The 17,605-nt window shown below is 49.1% G+C and overlaps 1 protein-coding gene across 4 annotated transcripts; it reads right to left on the minus strand.

Annotated features, from left to right (window-relative positions):
* Positions 1–1,138: 1,138 nt before the first annotated feature.
* ANKLE2 (ankyrin repeat and LEM domain containing 2) lies at positions 1,139–17,519 on the minus strand. Of its 4 annotated transcripts, none has more exons than XM_036303500.1 (13): positions 17,282–17,519; positions 14,206–14,625; positions 11,567–11,761; positions 9,983–10,179; positions 9,715–9,903; positions 8,449–8,571; positions 6,585–6,651; positions 5,594–5,766; positions 5,413–5,519; positions 4,590–4,762; positions 3,566–4,214; positions 2,995–3,126; positions 1,139–2,595 (listed from the first exon to the last, which is right to left on the minus strand). In XM_036303500.1, exons 1-13 carry the CDS (start codon positions 17,466–17,468, stop codon positions 2,373–2,375), a joined length of 2,835 nt encoding a protein of 944 aa, XP_036159393.1. In that variant the 5' UTR covers positions 17,469–17,519; the 3' UTR covers positions 1,139–2,372. The 4 variants fall into 4 exon arrangements, with proteins under 4 accessions (XP_036159393.1, XP_036159392.1, XP_036159391.1 ...); XM_036303499.1 differs by having other exon boundaries at positions 9,983–10,182; XM_036303498.1 differs by having other exon boundaries at positions 11,555–11,761.
* Between the last annotated feature and the right edge of the window lie 86 nt (positions 17,520–17,605).

Genomic DNA, 17,605 nt, shown 5'->3' on the forward strand with positions numbered 1-17,605 from the left:
GTTGCCACCAGAGGCCTCGGTGACGGACCCTGAGCCAAGACTGAGTCTGATGAAAAATGGCGTTTTAGAAGCAGCAACCACGTGCACCGTTCCTAGGAATAGTTTGACAGCTAAGCCAGGATCTGTGCCAACTTCTAGAAACACGAACGTGACAGGTGCACTCACGTCTGACCTCAGGGTGAACCTGGACCCCAGGAGCTACAGCAGCCTCCCAGAAACTGGAAATGAGCCCCCTCAGGGCAGACGCAGTTAAGGAGCGGGAGGAGGGTGTTGGGCATGCGGTTCCAGGGCCCAGTGACTGGTGGAAACTGTCCCCTGAGGTAGGACAGGTGACCAGAGGCTTCTGAAACGGAGGTCACCACACCCGAAGATTGGCCATCAGGAATGCATGTGCCATGAGGGACCAGACCGACACCAGTGGGGAGGCAGGCTGTTCTGTTCTGTGCTGCTTGGTCCCCGATGTTCCTGCTGAGGCAGCTGAAGGCAGAAAGGTGGTGCAGTCTGGAGCCAGAGCGTGTGGTGTCCACACGCGAACATCCGTGTCAGGGACAGGAAGAGGCTGTGCCTCCAGCAGTCCACCGAGTGCGCCCGGCTCAGGGACGTTCAAAACTACACCCAACGGGCAGGCATCCCACAACCCACCCTTTCCTCTGGAAGCTGTGGAAGCTTCTGGAAAGATGTAAGTTATTCAGAGGATCTGTCTGTGGTTCTTGCACATGGGACGGACACTCACTTCACAGCAGAGGAAGCCTCCCGGGCCCACCCCAACCCGCCGAGGAGCAGCTCACAAGTCACCTCTTTCCAACTACAGAAACGACACACCGACTGCTGGCATCACAAAGGCAGGCAGGGAATCCGTGGATTTAACCGATGACACACGTTGTTCACAAGTGTGTTAGGAATAAGGCGAACAGTTTTACCAAACACTAAGGGCATTTGGCTGGGTAACAGGTGAGAGGTCTTTCTGAAATCTTGGAATTATTACCACATGGTTTTAAAAAATTCATTTCATTAAGTAGTTTTACAAAGATCATCACTGTAGGTCTCGTGATGATGCGGTCACTGGGACTCAGCCGCCTGACAGAAACACACGGGAATAAAGGCCAAAGCTTCACAAAACGAACAGTAGTCGGCAAAATTACAGCAAAAACACTATTTTAATTTCATCTGAATATTTACAGCAATATACAGCCCAGTAGGGTAAGATTCCAGGAAAAACAGATCAGCACTGTGAATATCTGCATTCTGATTTCTGTTGAGAACAGACGCCTTTTAAAATGCCATTGGATTTTACAATAGAATGTTATTTTCTGTCTTCTAGATGTGAAAACACCTTGTGTAACAGCCACTAGAATTTTTAAATCTAAATCTTGATTCTAATATTCCTGACCTGCCTCTTGTTATCGTGTGAAATAACAATTTTTATGAATAAGAATCTCACACCTACTTAGTATCACTGTACATCCTCAAAAAACAAGCTCAGAAAAAATAAAAAATGATTTACAAAAGGCACTGAAGTCAATTAAAGCACAGGTAGAGTTTTCTGTCCCTGGGCATCCGGTATGGGCCGGGGAGCTGTGGTGACCCCCACGCTCTGTGCACACAGACAGGAGGAAGGACCCCTAAAGTAAACCACACTTGAGTAACTAAACCAGGCTCAAACCTGCCAAAAGTCGACCTCTAGTTTCTGTACTAAAAGGTGACATGTTATAAAGGAATTCCAACTGAAGTGAATTCTAAAATAGGAGATAATTTCAAAACCAGGGAACAACTTACAGATCACCCCACCCCCACTGCACTGGCAGCAGGGCACACGCGCTCAGTGCTGGCGAAACACCTCCTGGCCGCGGGGATTCCTGCCTACCACTCACCTCCCAGTGGCTACAGATTTTGTCCAAGAGAAAGAACAGCTTTAAATTCATCTAACCAAGGAGAACCCAAAAGTGAAAAACCCTCCCTGAAAAGGAAAGTGAACAAAATTCACCTTCGTTTTCAGAACGGAGTTGAAGTGAGCATGGCTGTGGCAGGGGGGCTGGCCCTGCATGGCCGTCACCGCCTCCGGCACCCGCCGAGATTCGAGATTCGTGGGAATGCAAGCAGCTGAGCTCCCGTCCCACTCGCCCCAGGATGTAGCTGTGGTCTGCATCATGACCATGTTCAGTTTCCAGAAAACTGGTATCCGCATTTGCTTTCATCAACTTCTCTCAAAATGCCAGAAATCTACATTTTACATGAAACATTTGCATTTTCTAAAATTCTTACTCTCAAAATGAGGATTAATAAATGAATCAGAATATATCCTTTTTCTGTGAATTTTAGCAAACCACACATTACCCTTCTTTAATGAAGCGAGAGCCCAGCACACGCACAGCCTACAAGGCTGCGTGCTGGGCCAGGCGCACCATCCTGCGGAGGTGGCCCCCGTTGGCAGGGCTGTAGCGCCCCGGGCTGCCCATACGGGGGGAGTGGGGGACAGAGCCAGGCTTCCTGGGGCTGCCCCCTGCGGGACCACTTCTCCCTGGGCTGCAGCTAGTCAGGCAATCGAGATCCGGCAGCTGAGATGTCAACTTCCCTTTTATCGAGGGGCTCGGCCAACTGAGGAAACCAAGAAAGGTCTGTCAGCACGGACGGTAGGGGTGTGGGAAGAGTGGAGGCCACAACAGAACCTGGGCTCCTGCTCCTGAGCCGAGGCTCCACTGTGGCTCCAACCAGAGGCCCTTAGAACCTCGGAACACTGGCCCTGAAGACTAATAGCTCACGTGACTGTCCACGTGAATCCCACATGACCATGACCAAGAACCCCGGGCACCCTCCCTGCAGCCTCCCTGTCAGCAGCACCCTTCTGTTCTTGCACCCACTGCAGACCTCCCTTCCATGGTGCCCCAGCCACGGCCACACATGGGGAGCTACACGCTAGCGTGGCAGTGTCCTGGGGAACCACAAGGTGCATGTGGGTCCGGACGCTAGTACCAGCAACCCCTGGGCCCGTGGTACCTCTGCCTGTCGGAGGGTGGGTAGCCCAGGACAGCGCTCCTCCACCTGTGCACGGCAGGGTGCCGCTGAGGGTCCAGGTCTGCACCCTCCAGAGCTGCCAAGACGTCGCGATCCAGTTTGGACGGCTCCTCCCTGCACGGCGTCAGAGAAGAGAACATGTGTGACTGAGACAGACTTCACACCCCTGCCCGAGCTCAGGAGCCAGCCCGATGTAGGCGCTGGGCCCCACCGCCCCAAGACCCGCTGTGAAAATGCAGTCCTATGTCCACTTCTGAGAACCATCAACCTGGACAGCCACCTGGGAGGCGTAGACTGACCCCCAGAAGGCCTTTCTTCCTACAACAAGCTATATTCTTAGGACGTTCCAGTCATTCTGGGGGCAACCATTTCCCCAGAAAGGACAGCAGCACAAGGATGAGCGAGAAAGGACGTGTTCCCACCGGCCTGAGACCCAGGCTACGGGCAGAACAAAGCTTTCAGAGAATCAGTGTCACACGCACACCCCTTCCTCCACATCACTGCGCTCAGACCCGTCCCACAGCCACCCACATGCTCACACACCCACTCATACCCCAGAAGGAAGAGCCTCCGGACAGGCTCCCTCCTGGCGGCGACCCCCAAGGGCTCCGAGGATGCAGAGGTGCAGCTGTGCTGGGCCTCATGGCCGTGACAGTGGGGACCCAGGCACAGGTTTGCAATGCCTGCTGACATCTCGCTTTCCGTCCTTGCTTGATTGCTTCCAAGTCTGTCGGCAGCAGAAGGCTCTACCATGTCACTGTCCACCACTTCCATTCCTGACGTCAGGATCTTCTCATCTCTCGTTTTCACACTTTTATTTGGTGTCTCGGAAAACGCACTTCCTAGATTCTGCAATTTGAGCTTGTCGAACTCAACAGTCAAGCCAGAGACAGCTGACGAGAGGGCTTCCTCCCCGCTCGCGGCCTCTGTCCTCTTCCCACGCTGGGTCTGGCCACCGCTCAGGGGGCTGCAGAAGCCATTCCTGCTGCTGTGGGGACAGGGCCCCGCCTCGTCTTCTATAAGGTTCGTCCTCTGCACCAAGGGAAGGATGTCGCAGCCCGAGTCTCTGGAAGCCCTGACTGTGGGCTGGCTGTTGTTTCGAGCTGTGTTCTGCCGATTCTTAATCTCTTCCAAGCTCATGTCATCGTCTTCATCGAGAAAGGCCCCCACAGAGATGGAATTGCTGCACTTCCCACGACAGCCTGTGAGGGAGACAACGTGGCTCCTCAGGTGCGGGTAACAGCCCGCATTACAGGCACTCGGCCCAGCACAGACCCCACGACCAACCCCTCTCTCATCAAAGCCTCCTCCTCAGACACAAGACCAAACCACCCACCTGTTCCAGGGAAAGGACAAGCAGGGTGAGCAAACTGAAACAGCCTCCAGGAAAATGAGAAGGAAGCCAAAACCGAAAGCAGCCACAGGGAGGGGCGGGCTGATCTGCGGAACCCAGGGCACTGAGAGCCTGATGGGCAGAGGAGCCGCAGGCGCTCCCACATCCGCAGGGACATGCTCTTAGTCGGGGCCACAGACAGGGCCCAGGTCCTGTGAGCACAGGGATGCCCTCAAGTCCTTACCCAAGGCAGAAGCCTCGTTTTCTCCTAGGTCTTGCTGGGCCCTTCTGCCCACTTCCTGCTGTGCAAGGTATTCCTCCAGCTTCTGCAGGCCCTCCTGGGAAGACAGGTCAGCAAAGCAGCCCAGAAAGTCCCAGTACTCGACCCAGGGGTACCCCAGCTCGTGAGCCAGCTGCCTGTGGGAACAGAGCACAGTGAGAGCTGTGCAACCAGAGAAAACACTCCCAGAGCTGCTCACACAGCAAAGAGCCAGTTAAGGAAGAACCCCACAACCAGAACACACCTGCACAACACACCCTAGAGATAAAAGGCAAAACAGCAAAAGCAGGCCAACTTTTAGTTTTAATAAAACAGTGACGAAAAGTTGGATAGGATTCTGGTTTTGGCCAGGCATATACAATTTAGAAGTTCTTTTCAAGTTCAAGCTATACACCTGAAACTGGGCACAGATTTTGTGAAAAAGCTCTAATGCTTTTTAAAAAATTCACTGACACTTTGATTACACTATAATTTGGCTCCCTGATTATGACTTCTAGTTTCTAGCCACCTGAGTCTTGTGTTCTATTTTCTCCCTCATTGCCAAGGAAGCACCCATTGTCGGGCACCTCACTCCGAATGCTACCACCCCAGACAGGCGGCAGGACTGTCCCCTTGGGGAGGGACTGCAGCATGTACAAGGTGTGCAAGGAACCAGAGCTCCAGAAAGAAAGGTTTCCTGGGAACTCTGGCTCTCAAGGCAGATGTCCCCGCTCCCCCCGTCAGCACAAGCACACCGTGCGAGACACAAGACTTCCCCACGCAGCTGTCCCTCCTGCGACCTTCCTACCTGCCCGTTCTCTCCATGCCTCTTTCTGGGTCCGACTTCCTGACCCTGTGGAAGAAGCCTGCTTTCTCCCGAGGCGGGGTTTTCCAGAGCTTGCGAAAATCTTCCGCCTACGAGGAGAAACCGTGTGAGCTGTGCTGGGGGCAGCGAGGCGCTCGTGCTAGAAGCTTCCACAGCAGCTCACCTTGGCTGGACTCATGGGCCCTGCGAAGGCTCTCAGGATCAGAGCGGGGTCTCTGGGGCTGCCTACGCCATGGCTGACGTGAGCCGTCTCGACCATCTGGTCTGGAGACCACAGCTCCCCAATCACGGGGGACGACGTGTCCTCTGCCCTCAGGAGAGGCACGTAGTAGTGACCTGGGGAGACACCAGGGCTGATCCACCTGCTCAGACGCTCCTCACCTCAGGGCGAGAGAAGCCGCACAAGCAATGCCGTGCTACCCCCGCTGAAAGGCTGCCTGTCGCTGGAGCTGAAGGGCCTGGCAAGAGGCCAGTCTGTGCCAGTCTCACAGGGGAGCCAGTCTCCCTCTGCTGGGAGTAACAGGGAGGAAGGAGAGTGCGAACAACGCCTCACCTCGGGTGAGAAGGGCTGCGGGGCAGGACTGTGTGGACAGGATCAGCCTACATGGCAGCAGAGAAATGTTAAAAAGAAGGTACATTTTTGCTTCTCTCCCTTTCCAATTCCCTACAGGTCACGTCTTGAAAAGCTGAGCAGGCAATCCAACTCTGGGCCCAGAGTGATGAGACCCAGGGCCGGGCCGGCTCAGAAGTGAGGGCTACCCGGGAAGCAAAGGGAGGAGCGGCCTGGCCAAGGGGGCAGGGCCTGGCATAGAAACTGACGATAGGGAGCTCCTGACGAACAACTGAGCAGCCAGGGAGCTCAGGCACCGCCTCTCCGACCTGCTTCTACCCGAGAAAGGTCAGATACACCTGCTACCTGAGTGGCCTGCAGAGGGTAAGGGGTGAGGCCATGAACAACAGGCATCAAAGGAGGCGTTATACGAAGACAGAGCTGGACCTCGAGCTGGGCGTGCAGGAAACAGTAACTATGACGAGAGCTGCCAAGTGGAGCTCACCCGCAGCCCTGGCTTCACTCCCCACACAGCCAGGCTGGGACGCTGTCCAGTCCTGCCCTACAATGGGCCTCACAGTCCAGCACCGATGGCCCCCCTTACCCTTTAGATATTCTCTAATTCGTTCCTTCAGTTCCACAGATTTATTTTTGCTTCTTTCACAAATAACCTGTTTAAAAAAACACAGAGTTCATTCTAATGTGAAGTTCATTCTAAATCTCAATTTATCACATTTTCTTATCATTAAAATTTTATAAAACCAAGTTTCTAAGTCAACAAAATAAGAATAGTATCTTATACTCAAAGAATAAGAATAGTATCTTATACTCAAAGAATAAGAATAGTATCTTAGGCACAAAGCCCACAACCAAAAACCGTGCGCTGAGCAGTACACACTTACTTCTAGAACATTTGTAACAGCTTAAGGGGCCAAGACAGGTAGAGAAACTCAGACTATGGGTCACTTTTATTTCCTTTCTCATGCTGCTCTACACCTGCTAATCTGCACGGAAAGGAAGCCTTGAGCGCACTATCAAGTCAGAGCAGGGCACAGGCAGGCTCACAGCCTGCAGTGCTCCGAGTCTGCTGTTGGGCAGGGCTGACACAGAACGCCTGTGGAGCATGGGACACACAGATTTGCTTTTTGCAACTCCAGGAATGAACTTTGTCAGCCTTCGAAGAATTGCAGTGACAAGAACATTTTTGCTAGAAGAAAAAACACCCAATAACCTTCAAATAAGGAAGGAACCACAGAATTGCCATCTCCTGCCAACCTGTGAGAATTCATCTACAGTACAATTGTGCAGTGTACCCTGGGACTCGAGTAACTATGTTTATAAGTCTGTAACTAATTGTGAGCGATGCCAAATGCTTTTAAAATGTGTTACAAAACAGCAATTTCTATTGAAAAAAATATGTCCGCTAGTGTGGCTCAGTGGTTGCCACAAACCAGGTCACCAGTTCAATTCCCAGTCAAGGCACATGCCCAAGTTGTGGGCTGGATCCCTAGTAAGGGGTATGCAGGAGGCAGCTAATCAATGATTCTCTCTCATCAATGTTTCTATCTTTCTACCCCTCTCCCTTCCACTCTCTCAAAAAACATTAAAAAAAAGTGTGTGTGCGTGTGTATATATATATACACACGCACACACACATACATACACACATTTAAATGCACAGAAAATGTTGAATCAGACAGACGCAAAATCATGCTAATTTCTGAACTGTACGACTGTCTAAATTGTATTCTTTTTAAGTATATCGTAAACTTTGCCCAGAAAGTGGGCACTATGTAGGCACAGCAATTACAAAGGCGGCATTCACTACCTGAACTGGGTGCTCACAGGTTCTCCTTTTAAAGGGCTGGCAGATCCAGGCCAGCTAAGAGCTCTGACCATGGTCAGGTCCACTTCCTTCTCCACTTCACAGGCACAGACACACCTCTGGCCTAAGGCACATTGTGCTCAATTGCCAGAGTCCAGATCATGACGAGGCCTGCTGTGTAAGGCTTGCAAGGGTCAGGCAGGATGTGTAGGCGGGGCTTAGGACAGCCCCTGGTGCCCCCTGAGCTGAACACATCATCACCATCACCACCACCACCACCATCACCCTCACCATCATCACCATCACCACCACCACCAACAACAACAACCACCATCACCCTCACCCTCACCCTCACCATCACCACCCTCACTACCATCATCACGACCGTCACTACCACCTCTTCTGTTCTCTGACCCTGGTCAACTGAGGTCTGTACAAAGGGCAGTTAATATGAGAGTAAAATAAAATCAGCACACTGGGGCTGTTCATTCCTCAGCAGACAGGTTCTCAGGAGTGCCTGTGAGGCGCACACATTCACAGTCAGAGTTACTCCTGACTTCACAGTGGCTGTGATCACAGACTGTAAGTTTATAGATTTTCATTTCTGACACCATACAGTAACAGCATTTTACCAGGTACTTACATTTTCAGGTGTTTTACCACATTTATTCCGTGGGCATTTTGCAATCAAAGGGTGTGAAGAAAGCACGTTGACCACATCTGCATTCCCAAACTTACAAGCAAAATGCAATGGTGTGTCGTTGCCCTGAGAGATGCAGAGAAAGAACAGTTATTTCTTTTTTTTAATTTTTAAATATGTTTTTAAAATTATGTCAGAAAGAGGAAGGGCAAGAGAGGGGGAGAGAGAGAGAGAGAGAGAGAGACAGAGAGAGAGAGAGAGAGAGAAACATCAATGATGAGAGAAAATTATTGATTGGCTGCCTCCTGCACACCCCACACTGGGTATCGAGCCCACAACCCAGGCATGTACAATGCCTATTACTCAGCCATAAAAAAATGAAATCTTGCCATTTGCAACAACATGGATGGATCCAGAGGATATTATGTTGAGTAAAATAAGTCAGAGAATGACAAATGCCATGATTTCATTTTTATGTGGAATCTAAAAAACAAAATAAATGAACAAGAAAAACAGAGACAGACTCAGGTACAAAAAACAAAGTTATGGTTGCCAAATGAAAGGGCAAGTTTGAGGGCTGGATGAAAAAGATGAAACTGCCTGTTATAAAAACAGTCACGGGATGTAAAGTACCGCACAGGGAACACAGTCAGTGATATTGTAATAACTATGTATGTGTCGGACACTAGACTTATCAGGGGGGTCACCTTTATGTAAGTTACATAAATGTCTAGTCACTATGTTGTACACCTGAAACTAATATAACATTGTATGTCGACTGTAACTGAAAAATAAGAAAATTAGTAATATTAGGGGACCACGTTGTAGAGTATATGATTATCTAACCACTATACTATATACCTGAAACTAATGCAAAATAACTGAATGTGAACTGTAATCAAAAAATAAAATTTAAAAAGAAAAAAATTTGTTAAAAAAAGAGGAAATATTAGAAAGTTAAAGCCACAAACAACGGTCCACCCACGTCCACGATGCTTCTCAACTCCCTACAGCTGCACCTCCCATGCTGCCTGCAGCCCAGGGGCCTGATGGTCACAGCTCCCTGCTGTGTGTGTGTGTGCAACATGTGGCTGTTTTCCAACCGTCAGGAGCTCCCTAAGCTCAATGAATGCACGTCTCCTTCCTGGCCCCCCACATGCACTGACAAAGTACAGGGATTAGGCAAATACTCAAAACCAGAAACACGAGTCTTGGTGTAACTGAGACTGGCTGTAACGTCAATGAAGAAAGAGAAGGCGCCACACTCACCCCCTTGTCGGGCGTGTTCAGGTACAGATCAAGGATGTAACAAATGCGGTTCTGCAGCATGTCTGGGGCGTCATCTGGGTACATGAGCCGCATAAACTCAGGGTTCTCCAGCGTCTCGAGAGTCAGCTGGCAGATGGAAGCTTGATTCTCTCTGGCAGCAACATGCATGACATTGTACCTACATCCCTCCTGAAGGAAAACCACAGATTTTGAGCTTCATGTTTGCCACCCAGAGTCTTGAAGCTAAGGATGCTGGATGCGGGCTTACCTGCACGATGGTCGGGTTGTCCCCCGAACCAATCAGATACCGAGGATTACTCCAGATAAGGTCAGAAAAGGTGTCTTCGTCTCCCTGCTCCACAGCTTTTCGCAATTTAGAAGTGAGGTCCTGCGTACGGGGATTTTTATAGCTGTTTGCTCGCTCTCTGTTTATGGTTTCTGACTCAGAAAAGCACAAGCCATCTGCTGCTAAGAGACAATTTAAGAACATTTAATGTGAAAAAATTACAGGTACAACTAATGCAGATTTGAAAAGGAACTAAAAATAATCTAAAAAAAAAGAGACAGAAGAAATTAATAAACTTAAAGGTTAAAGTGATTAAACAGAACACAAACAATAACAGCAACAAGAAATGATAAAACAGCTAAATGAAACCCAGAAACCAGTTAGTTGAAAAAAACCTGTAATAGGTAATCTCCCGATAAACATGATTAAAAAAAAAAAAAGAATATTTAATTTCACGAACATTTCCTCAGCACCCCCATGTGCTACACTGAGGGGGTAAGTCTGTGAGCTAGTTGGGAGTGACAGGCAGGGCCCGACGACAGTCCTCAGCAGACAGCCGATGTGCTAGCCTCCAGCGGTGGCACAAACACAGGGCAGCTGCATGTGAGTATAGAGCCAACCCCCCCTGGACTTCAGCTGGGAAAGCCCTGTGAAAGGGCCTCGAGCTCAGCAGCTGGAGGGGGACTGGGACACCTGGCCATGGCACGGCCCCAGTTCTGGAAGCACAGGGCGCACTCCCATGAAGGCCGTGAGCCCCAGTGATTCCTATCGGTTTAATGACAACACCCGAAGAAGTCTGAAAGCGATCTTCTCGAGGCAAAGTCACAAACTGGGCAGAGGAAAGCCTGTTTGAAATCACTCTGGTTTCCCTGTAAGAAGCACCTGTGTAAGGCCAAGCAAGGGAACAGAGGAAACGCAGCAGACGGGACTCCCGACAGATGGCCCCACGTCTGCAGGGAGAGGGCCTTCCTCTGGACCCCAGCCAGCCTCGGAAGCAGGGCAACTGTGAGCCCCAAGAAGGGACGAGACTGAGGCCAGGGCATTGCACGATGCTGACGACAAAGGCCCCTTCACAAGACTGGGTTCTGAGCCAAGAGGGGTGTGGTCACCTTTCTGACTGAATGGACTGTCTGGGTCAAAGCTGGTGCCACAGCCCTGGAAGCAGGTGTAGCTTCAGGTGAGCAACAGACTGGTCTTGGCATAAAAATAATGGTCCTGAATCTAATCGGCAACAGGGAGAGAGGAAGACAGAGGGAACGGGACAAATGGTTGATGGTGGTCCTTTCACTGCTTCTCCCACAGCTCGTCAGCGTTGGGGCCTAGAGTGGTGGCCTGGCCCACTCAGCTCCTCCTCAACTCTACCCGCACGGTCCCCGGTCCCCCCAGCCCAGCCCATTCTCTTCCAGCTGCTCATGGCCTGGGCTTTCACTTCCTGGCAAACTGAACTTCTCTCAAAGGCAGAGAAAACTAATTCCTGTATATAAGGAAAGAGCACAAAATACCTGTGGGCAAATTTGATAATAATGCCAAGTTGTGAACTGCTAGATAATTTACCTTTTAACCCACCATTGCTAGAGAGTGATGCTATTTTCACAGGAGAAAGTACTGAAGAAGTTTTGCTCGGAGAAGGAAAATAACAATAAATTCCTCTAGCAAATTTCTCAGCATCTTCTCTGCTTGAAAAAGCTTTAAATCGGGATCCTTTGATCATCTTGACAGCTTGCAACGCTTCCTTTCTATCTTCATAAACGTGAATCCTTTCTGGGAAAAGGAACAGACGGAAAACAGAGAGAGTAACTGGAGCCACTGTCACGTAGTCACACCGAAGGCCCTGAGTTAACAGTGGACAGTTGTTACCCAGCTGCCTGACTTTTCTCTTATTTAATGTTTCATACTCTTCATGCTGAAGAAAAAGGGACTTAGCTAGCAGAAAGAGCACAATAAGCCTGATTATCTGTGTGTGTTGGTATAAATAACATGATATTTTATACACGTATATAATTTTCTACCCAAGGATATATTCATATTAAGAAATGAAATACACGGGTTAAACTATGAACATATCAGCAAAACAGTGTAGAATTTTAGAAATAATTTTGGTCATGCAATGCCATTTTAACTATGTCTAGAATACATAAAGGAAAAGAAAGTTCTGACTATATAAAAATATTAAAGTTTTGCAGGGGAACTATCACAACCTAGTTCTGTATGAGATTCTCATAAATACATACAGTACAAATTAATGACCATTGCTCAATAAAAATGGTCAAGAAGTATGACCAAGCAATTCATCAAATAAATACAAACAGACTATAACCATATAAAAAAGGTAATCGACCTAGGACAAAATAAAACTTTCTCTCATGCAAGTCATTCAGTAATATACAGAATGACTGACTGAACAGATACCTATTTTCCCTTTTTAGAAAAAAATGTGAGTTCAATTTTGTACTGTAGAGACTGGAAAGCAACTCTCGCATACACTGTGAATGGTAACATCTTTGGGAGGGCAGCAGCTTTCAAAGTTTAAGAATGCATCCCTTTGACCTGACAGTTTTACTTACCCATTAAAAAATATTTTTTTTTTATTGATTTTAGAGAAAGAGGAAGGGAGAGAAAGAGAAATACCCATCAACTGCCTCCTGCATGCCCCCTAATGGGGACTGAGCAGAAACCTGGGCATGAGCCCTGACAGGGAATCGAACCAGGGACCTCTGGGTGCATGGGATGATGCTCAACCAAGTGAGCCACACTGGCCAGGGCTACTTAACCATTTTTTAACTAAAATAAAACAATTTGCATTTATATACACCTATATACACAAAAGCAATTATTAAGTGAATAGGATTTTAGTGGGGAGGAGAAAAGAAATTTCACATTTTCTTTATGTACTATATATATAATATATACATTATATCCTAATCAACAAGTTCTCATTAATTCTTTCTAATACTATTTTAGTTGTTTCAAACAGCAATTTTTTTTTTATTGCTTAAAGTATTACAAAGGGTATTACATATGTGTCCATTTTATCCCCCAGCCCTAGACAGTCCCCCAGCCTCCCCTATCCCCCAGTGTCTTATGTCCATTGGTTATGCTTATATGCATGCATACAAGTCCTTTAGTTGATCCAAACAGCAATTTTTTGATGTTGAAAATGATTTATTAAAAAGAAAGAAAATTAGCCAAAACCGGTTTGGCTCAGTGGATAGAGCGTCAGCCTGCGGACTGAAAGGTCCCAGGTTCGATTCCGGTCAAGGGCATGTACCTGGGTTGCGGGCACATCCCCAGTGGAAGATGTGCAGGAGGCAGCTGATCGATGTTTCTCTCTCATCGATGTTTCTAACTCTCTTATCTCTCTCCCTTCCTCTCTGTAAAAAATCAATAAAATATATTAAAAAAAAAAAAAAAAAAAGAAAGAAAGAAAATTATTTATTGCCCATTTACATTCATTAACTTAACAGATGATCAGGTTATGTTGAAAAAATTAAAAAAGGCCCTGGCTAGTTTTGCTCAGTGGATAGAGCGTCAACCTGCAGATTCAAGGGTCCCAGGTTTGATTCCGGTCAAGGGTAGATGCCTGGGTTGTGGGCTCGGTCCCCAGTGGGAGGGCATGCAGGAGGCAGCCAATCAATGATTCCCTCTCATCATTGATATTTCTCTCTCTTCCTTTCCCTTCCTCTCTGAAATCAATAAAAATATATTTTTTTAAAAAAGAAAAAAAGGAGATGAATAATAGTAACCAGCTGCCGAAACCGGTTTGGCTCAGTGGATAGAGTGTTGGCCTGCGGACTGAAAGGTCCCAGGTTCGATTCCGGTCAAGGGCATGTACCTGGGTTGCGGGCACATCCCCAGTAGGAGATGTGCTGGAGGCAGCTGATCGATGTTTCTCTCTCATCGATGTTTCTAGCTCTCTATCTCTCTCCCTTCCTCTCTGTAAAAAATCAATAAAATATATTTAAAAAAAAAAAATAGTAACCAGCTAATAAATATTTTTCTTGATTTTTAAAAATTCATATATAGATAAAAATAAATTTTAAGGAGAGCCCTATATAAAAATGCCAACAGTGGTTAATTTGGGGTAACGATTATGGTGACTAGATGACTCTTTCTTCTCCTCTGCTGTTGGGATTTTTAAGATCACCTTCTCCTTGCTGTCCAGGCACCCACTCCCTAGGTAAGAAACGTTACGCTTGTCACTTTACCGTTTCTCGCTGGGGAATCCTCGTAGGCCGGGTACACCCCATAGTACAGAGGCGGCTCAGTAGAGGCCCTCTCCACAGTTTTGGGGCCGTCCACCCCAGCCACAGCACTGAAGGCCACGGAGCAGGTCTCAGACTTCAGGGTCTCCTCCGGAGTGTTCAAGCCCACTCCATAACCAAAATCTCTGTCTTCAGAAAAGCCGACCTGCTCTGCCGGGCTTTCTACGGTGGCCTGGTAGGGAGGGTGTGAAGGCAGGGTTCTTCTGTGCTCTAATAAAGCCTGAGCCAGTTTTTTCTCAAAAATGAACCGTGTGGTTGCAGTAATGGGTCCACATTTCAATCCGGCTTTGACAATTTCTTCTCTGAGGTCATCTGGATTCAGGAGTTTTAGTCGAGCTAAGATGGTATCCATTGTCATTGCACCTAGGCCCAAAACAACACAAATCAATTCAATGGTTTAAGTAAATCTTTTCTTTAAAACATGGTGCCCTGGCCAGGCAGAGCATCGTCCAGATATGACAAAGTTTTGGGCTCCATCCCTGGTCAGGGCACATACAAGAATCAACCATTGGCCCTAACCAGTCTGGCTCAGTGGATAGAGCGTCAGCCTACGGACTAAATGGTCCTGGGTTCCATTCCAGTCGAGGGCATATGCCTGGGTTGTGGGCTCGATACCCAGTGGGAGGCATGCAGGAGGCAGCCAATCCATGATTCTTCTCATCACTGATGTTTCTCTCTCTCTCTCTCTCTCTCTCTCTCTCTCTCTCTCTCCCTTCCTTCCTCTCTGAAATCAATAATAATATATTTTTTTAAAAAATCAATCATTGAATGCATAAGTAAGTGGAACAACAAATCAATCATTTCTTCTCTATGTCAAATCAATAAAAAAAATAGTGGCAAAAAAAGCTGGCTTCAGTTTCATTTCAATGCAGTGTTTCTCCACACTCTGGAGTCTATGAACTATGAGAATTTTCAGTAAGTTTTTGGTTTCCAAATCTATCACAATATGAACAAAGTTAAGATACCCAGTATCTGGGTCATTTGGATAAGAGTCTTATCACCTAGTACAATTACACGACAATCACACTAACATCCAGTGGTTATCCGATGGGGAAGCCGGCACTCATTTGCTGCCAGTTGGAGTGCAATTTGGAACCATAACAAGGAAGGCGACTGGACAGTATCCACCAAAGCTCCAACTCCAGAAATTTATCCTACAGATAGACTTGCACTTTATTCTGTAAGTGATAGGAATTATGCAAAGACTTACAACAGAGGAGACACACAGATAGCTCGGGCAGTCATCCTGCTGGCACTAACAGCCGTGGGCAAACTACGGCCCGCGGGCCGGATCCTGCCCGTTTGAAATGAATAAAACTAAAAAAAAAAAAAAGACCGTACCCTTTTATGTAATGATGTTTAATTTGAATTTATATTAGTTCACACAAACACTCCATCCATGCTTTTGTTCCGGCCCTCCGGTCCAGTTTAAGAACCCATTGTGGCCCTCGAGTCAAAAAGTTTGCCCACCCCTGCACTAACAAGTAGCTCATGTTTAATTTTTGGTGAGCCTTCCCATGTGCTTGGGCTATTTTGAACACTCTACATACTCAAAATTATTTAATGGTAATAACTCCGTCTGGTAGGTATCATCACTGATCACCCCCACTTTACGGATGAAAAACCCAAAACACAGAGAAGCTGAGGAACTTGTTCAAGTTATACAGCTACCAAACAGACAGATTTGAGCTGGAGCTTTAATCCATGTATTTGAAGAACTAGCAGATGCGTCTATGGAGCACAGCTAGAATCAGGGAGAAGGTGAAAATGACAGGGAACTGACCACTGTGACTAGTGGGGCTGGACCCAAGGGCTCAGGCTACAACAGGTCTGAATGATGGACGGATTAGATGCCCTGCGAGGGCCTTGAGGGGCTGTAGGCGGTCTGGGTAAATGCCTAGGTTTCCAGCCCAGGTGCCCAGGAAGTGAGTCTACCCGCCCGAGGCAGAGAATATTAGACGTAGACCCAATGGAGATGTAGGCACTGAGCATCGGAAACACCTACAGCACACCACGGGGCGCGTCAGTTTTCACGTCTGAGATTTAGAAGGAAAAAAGAGGTTGGGAGTCATTAGCAGGACTCAGACAACATGAATACCTGCTGTAGCTGGAGGCTGGTAAAGGGTTCATCCTATGACCCTATCTACTTTTGTGCACATTTTTTCAAAAAACTTTTTAGGATGCCGCCTCCCCCCACCCAACCCCAAGATTTCGAAAATGGCTGTGACTATTTGCAGAGGAGAATCGTCTTATAAACAAGCACTGTATTGCACAGTCACCCCCGCCACACCCCCTTCCCTCCTACGCCACCCCCAAAGCTGCCAAAGAACTCGAAGGGGGAGGCCGGCTGAGCACGGGATTCCACCGGGGGAGCACCCATTCGGATGCTCTGTACATTGATTCCAAAAGGGAAAGTTAAAAACTTTAAAAAACACACAAAAAACTTCAATGCAAAAAGACACTGTAACTCCAGCCCCACACGGCCTGTCTCCGGGTGGTGTGTAGTCTGGGGCCTGTGCGGCTCCGAGTTCCCGGGCCCCGCTGACCGCGCAACCGGACAGACCTCAGCTTCGTTCACGGGAAGGAGCGCAGGTGGGACCACCAGCAACGCGACAGGGCGGACAGCGGGCCGGACCCGACCAGGCGCCCCGACCCGGGGTCACCCCCACGGAGCCCGGCAGCCCGAGGTCCCCAGGGGACGTCCATGTCGCTTTCCACCCAAAGACACTTAGCCTTCCCATCGGAGCCCCGAGACACCCAACGGGCGAGCCAAGAGGGCGGCTGGCCGGGAGCCGTGCGGATGCGCGAGACGGGAAGGGCGCAGGCGGCGCGAAACACGGACGCGCAGCCAGCCAGTCACTCAGGCTCAGACAGACGGACGGACAGACAGACGGACGGACAGCCCGGCCTCGGCGCCGTCTGCACGTGAAGGGCCCCGGACTGTTACTCCCGGCCTTTCACCGGAACAGCAGCCTCAGGCGGGGGTGCGCCCAGGCCGAGTGGAGCGGAGGCGCCTTACCCGGGTCCAAGTCAGGCTCCACGGCCGCGCGGGACGGCGGGACAGGGAGCTCGCTTCGGCCCTGGCCCCGCGGCCGCTTCTCCAGCCGCCGCACCAGCCAGCGCACCGCGAGCAGCAGCACCGAGGCGCCCAGCAGCTCCCAGGCCAGCGATGCCCAGTCGGCGGCCACCAGCCGGGGCCACAACATCGCCACCGCCCTCCCGGCCGCTGCCGCCGTCGCCGCTGAGAAGACCCGCGCCCCTAAGGACCCCGCGTCTCGGGCTGCCCGTGACAATGCCTGACGGAGCGTTTCACGGGTCCTACCGGCGCGGTTCCGGTGTTACA

This window comes from Myotis myotis, unplaced genomic scaffold, assembly GCF_014108235.1.
Source record: "Myotis myotis isolate mMyoMyo1 unplaced genomic scaffold, mMyoMyo1.p scaffold_m19_p_37, whole genome shotgun sequence".
In the NCBI taxonomy this organism is placed as follows: domain Eukaryota; kingdom Metazoa; phylum Chordata; class Mammalia; order Chiroptera; family Vespertilionidae; genus Myotis; species Myotis myotis.

Excerpts from the sequence above, each read along its gene's own strand:
- ANKLE2 (XM_036303497.1), bottom strand. The coding sequence starts at position 17,468 with ATGTTGTGGCCCCGGCTGGTGGCCGCCGACTGGGCATCGCTGGCCTGG. Across the intron at positions 9,904-9,982 it reads ACAACCCGACCATCGTGCAG|GAGGGATGTAGGTACAATGT; the intron begins GTAAGCCCGCAT and ends GTTTTCCTTCAG. Across the intron at positions 3,127-3,565 it reads CGGAGGCTCTTCCTTCTGGG|GGAGGAGCCGTCCAAACTGG; the intron begins GTATGAGTGGGT and ends GACGCCGTGCAG.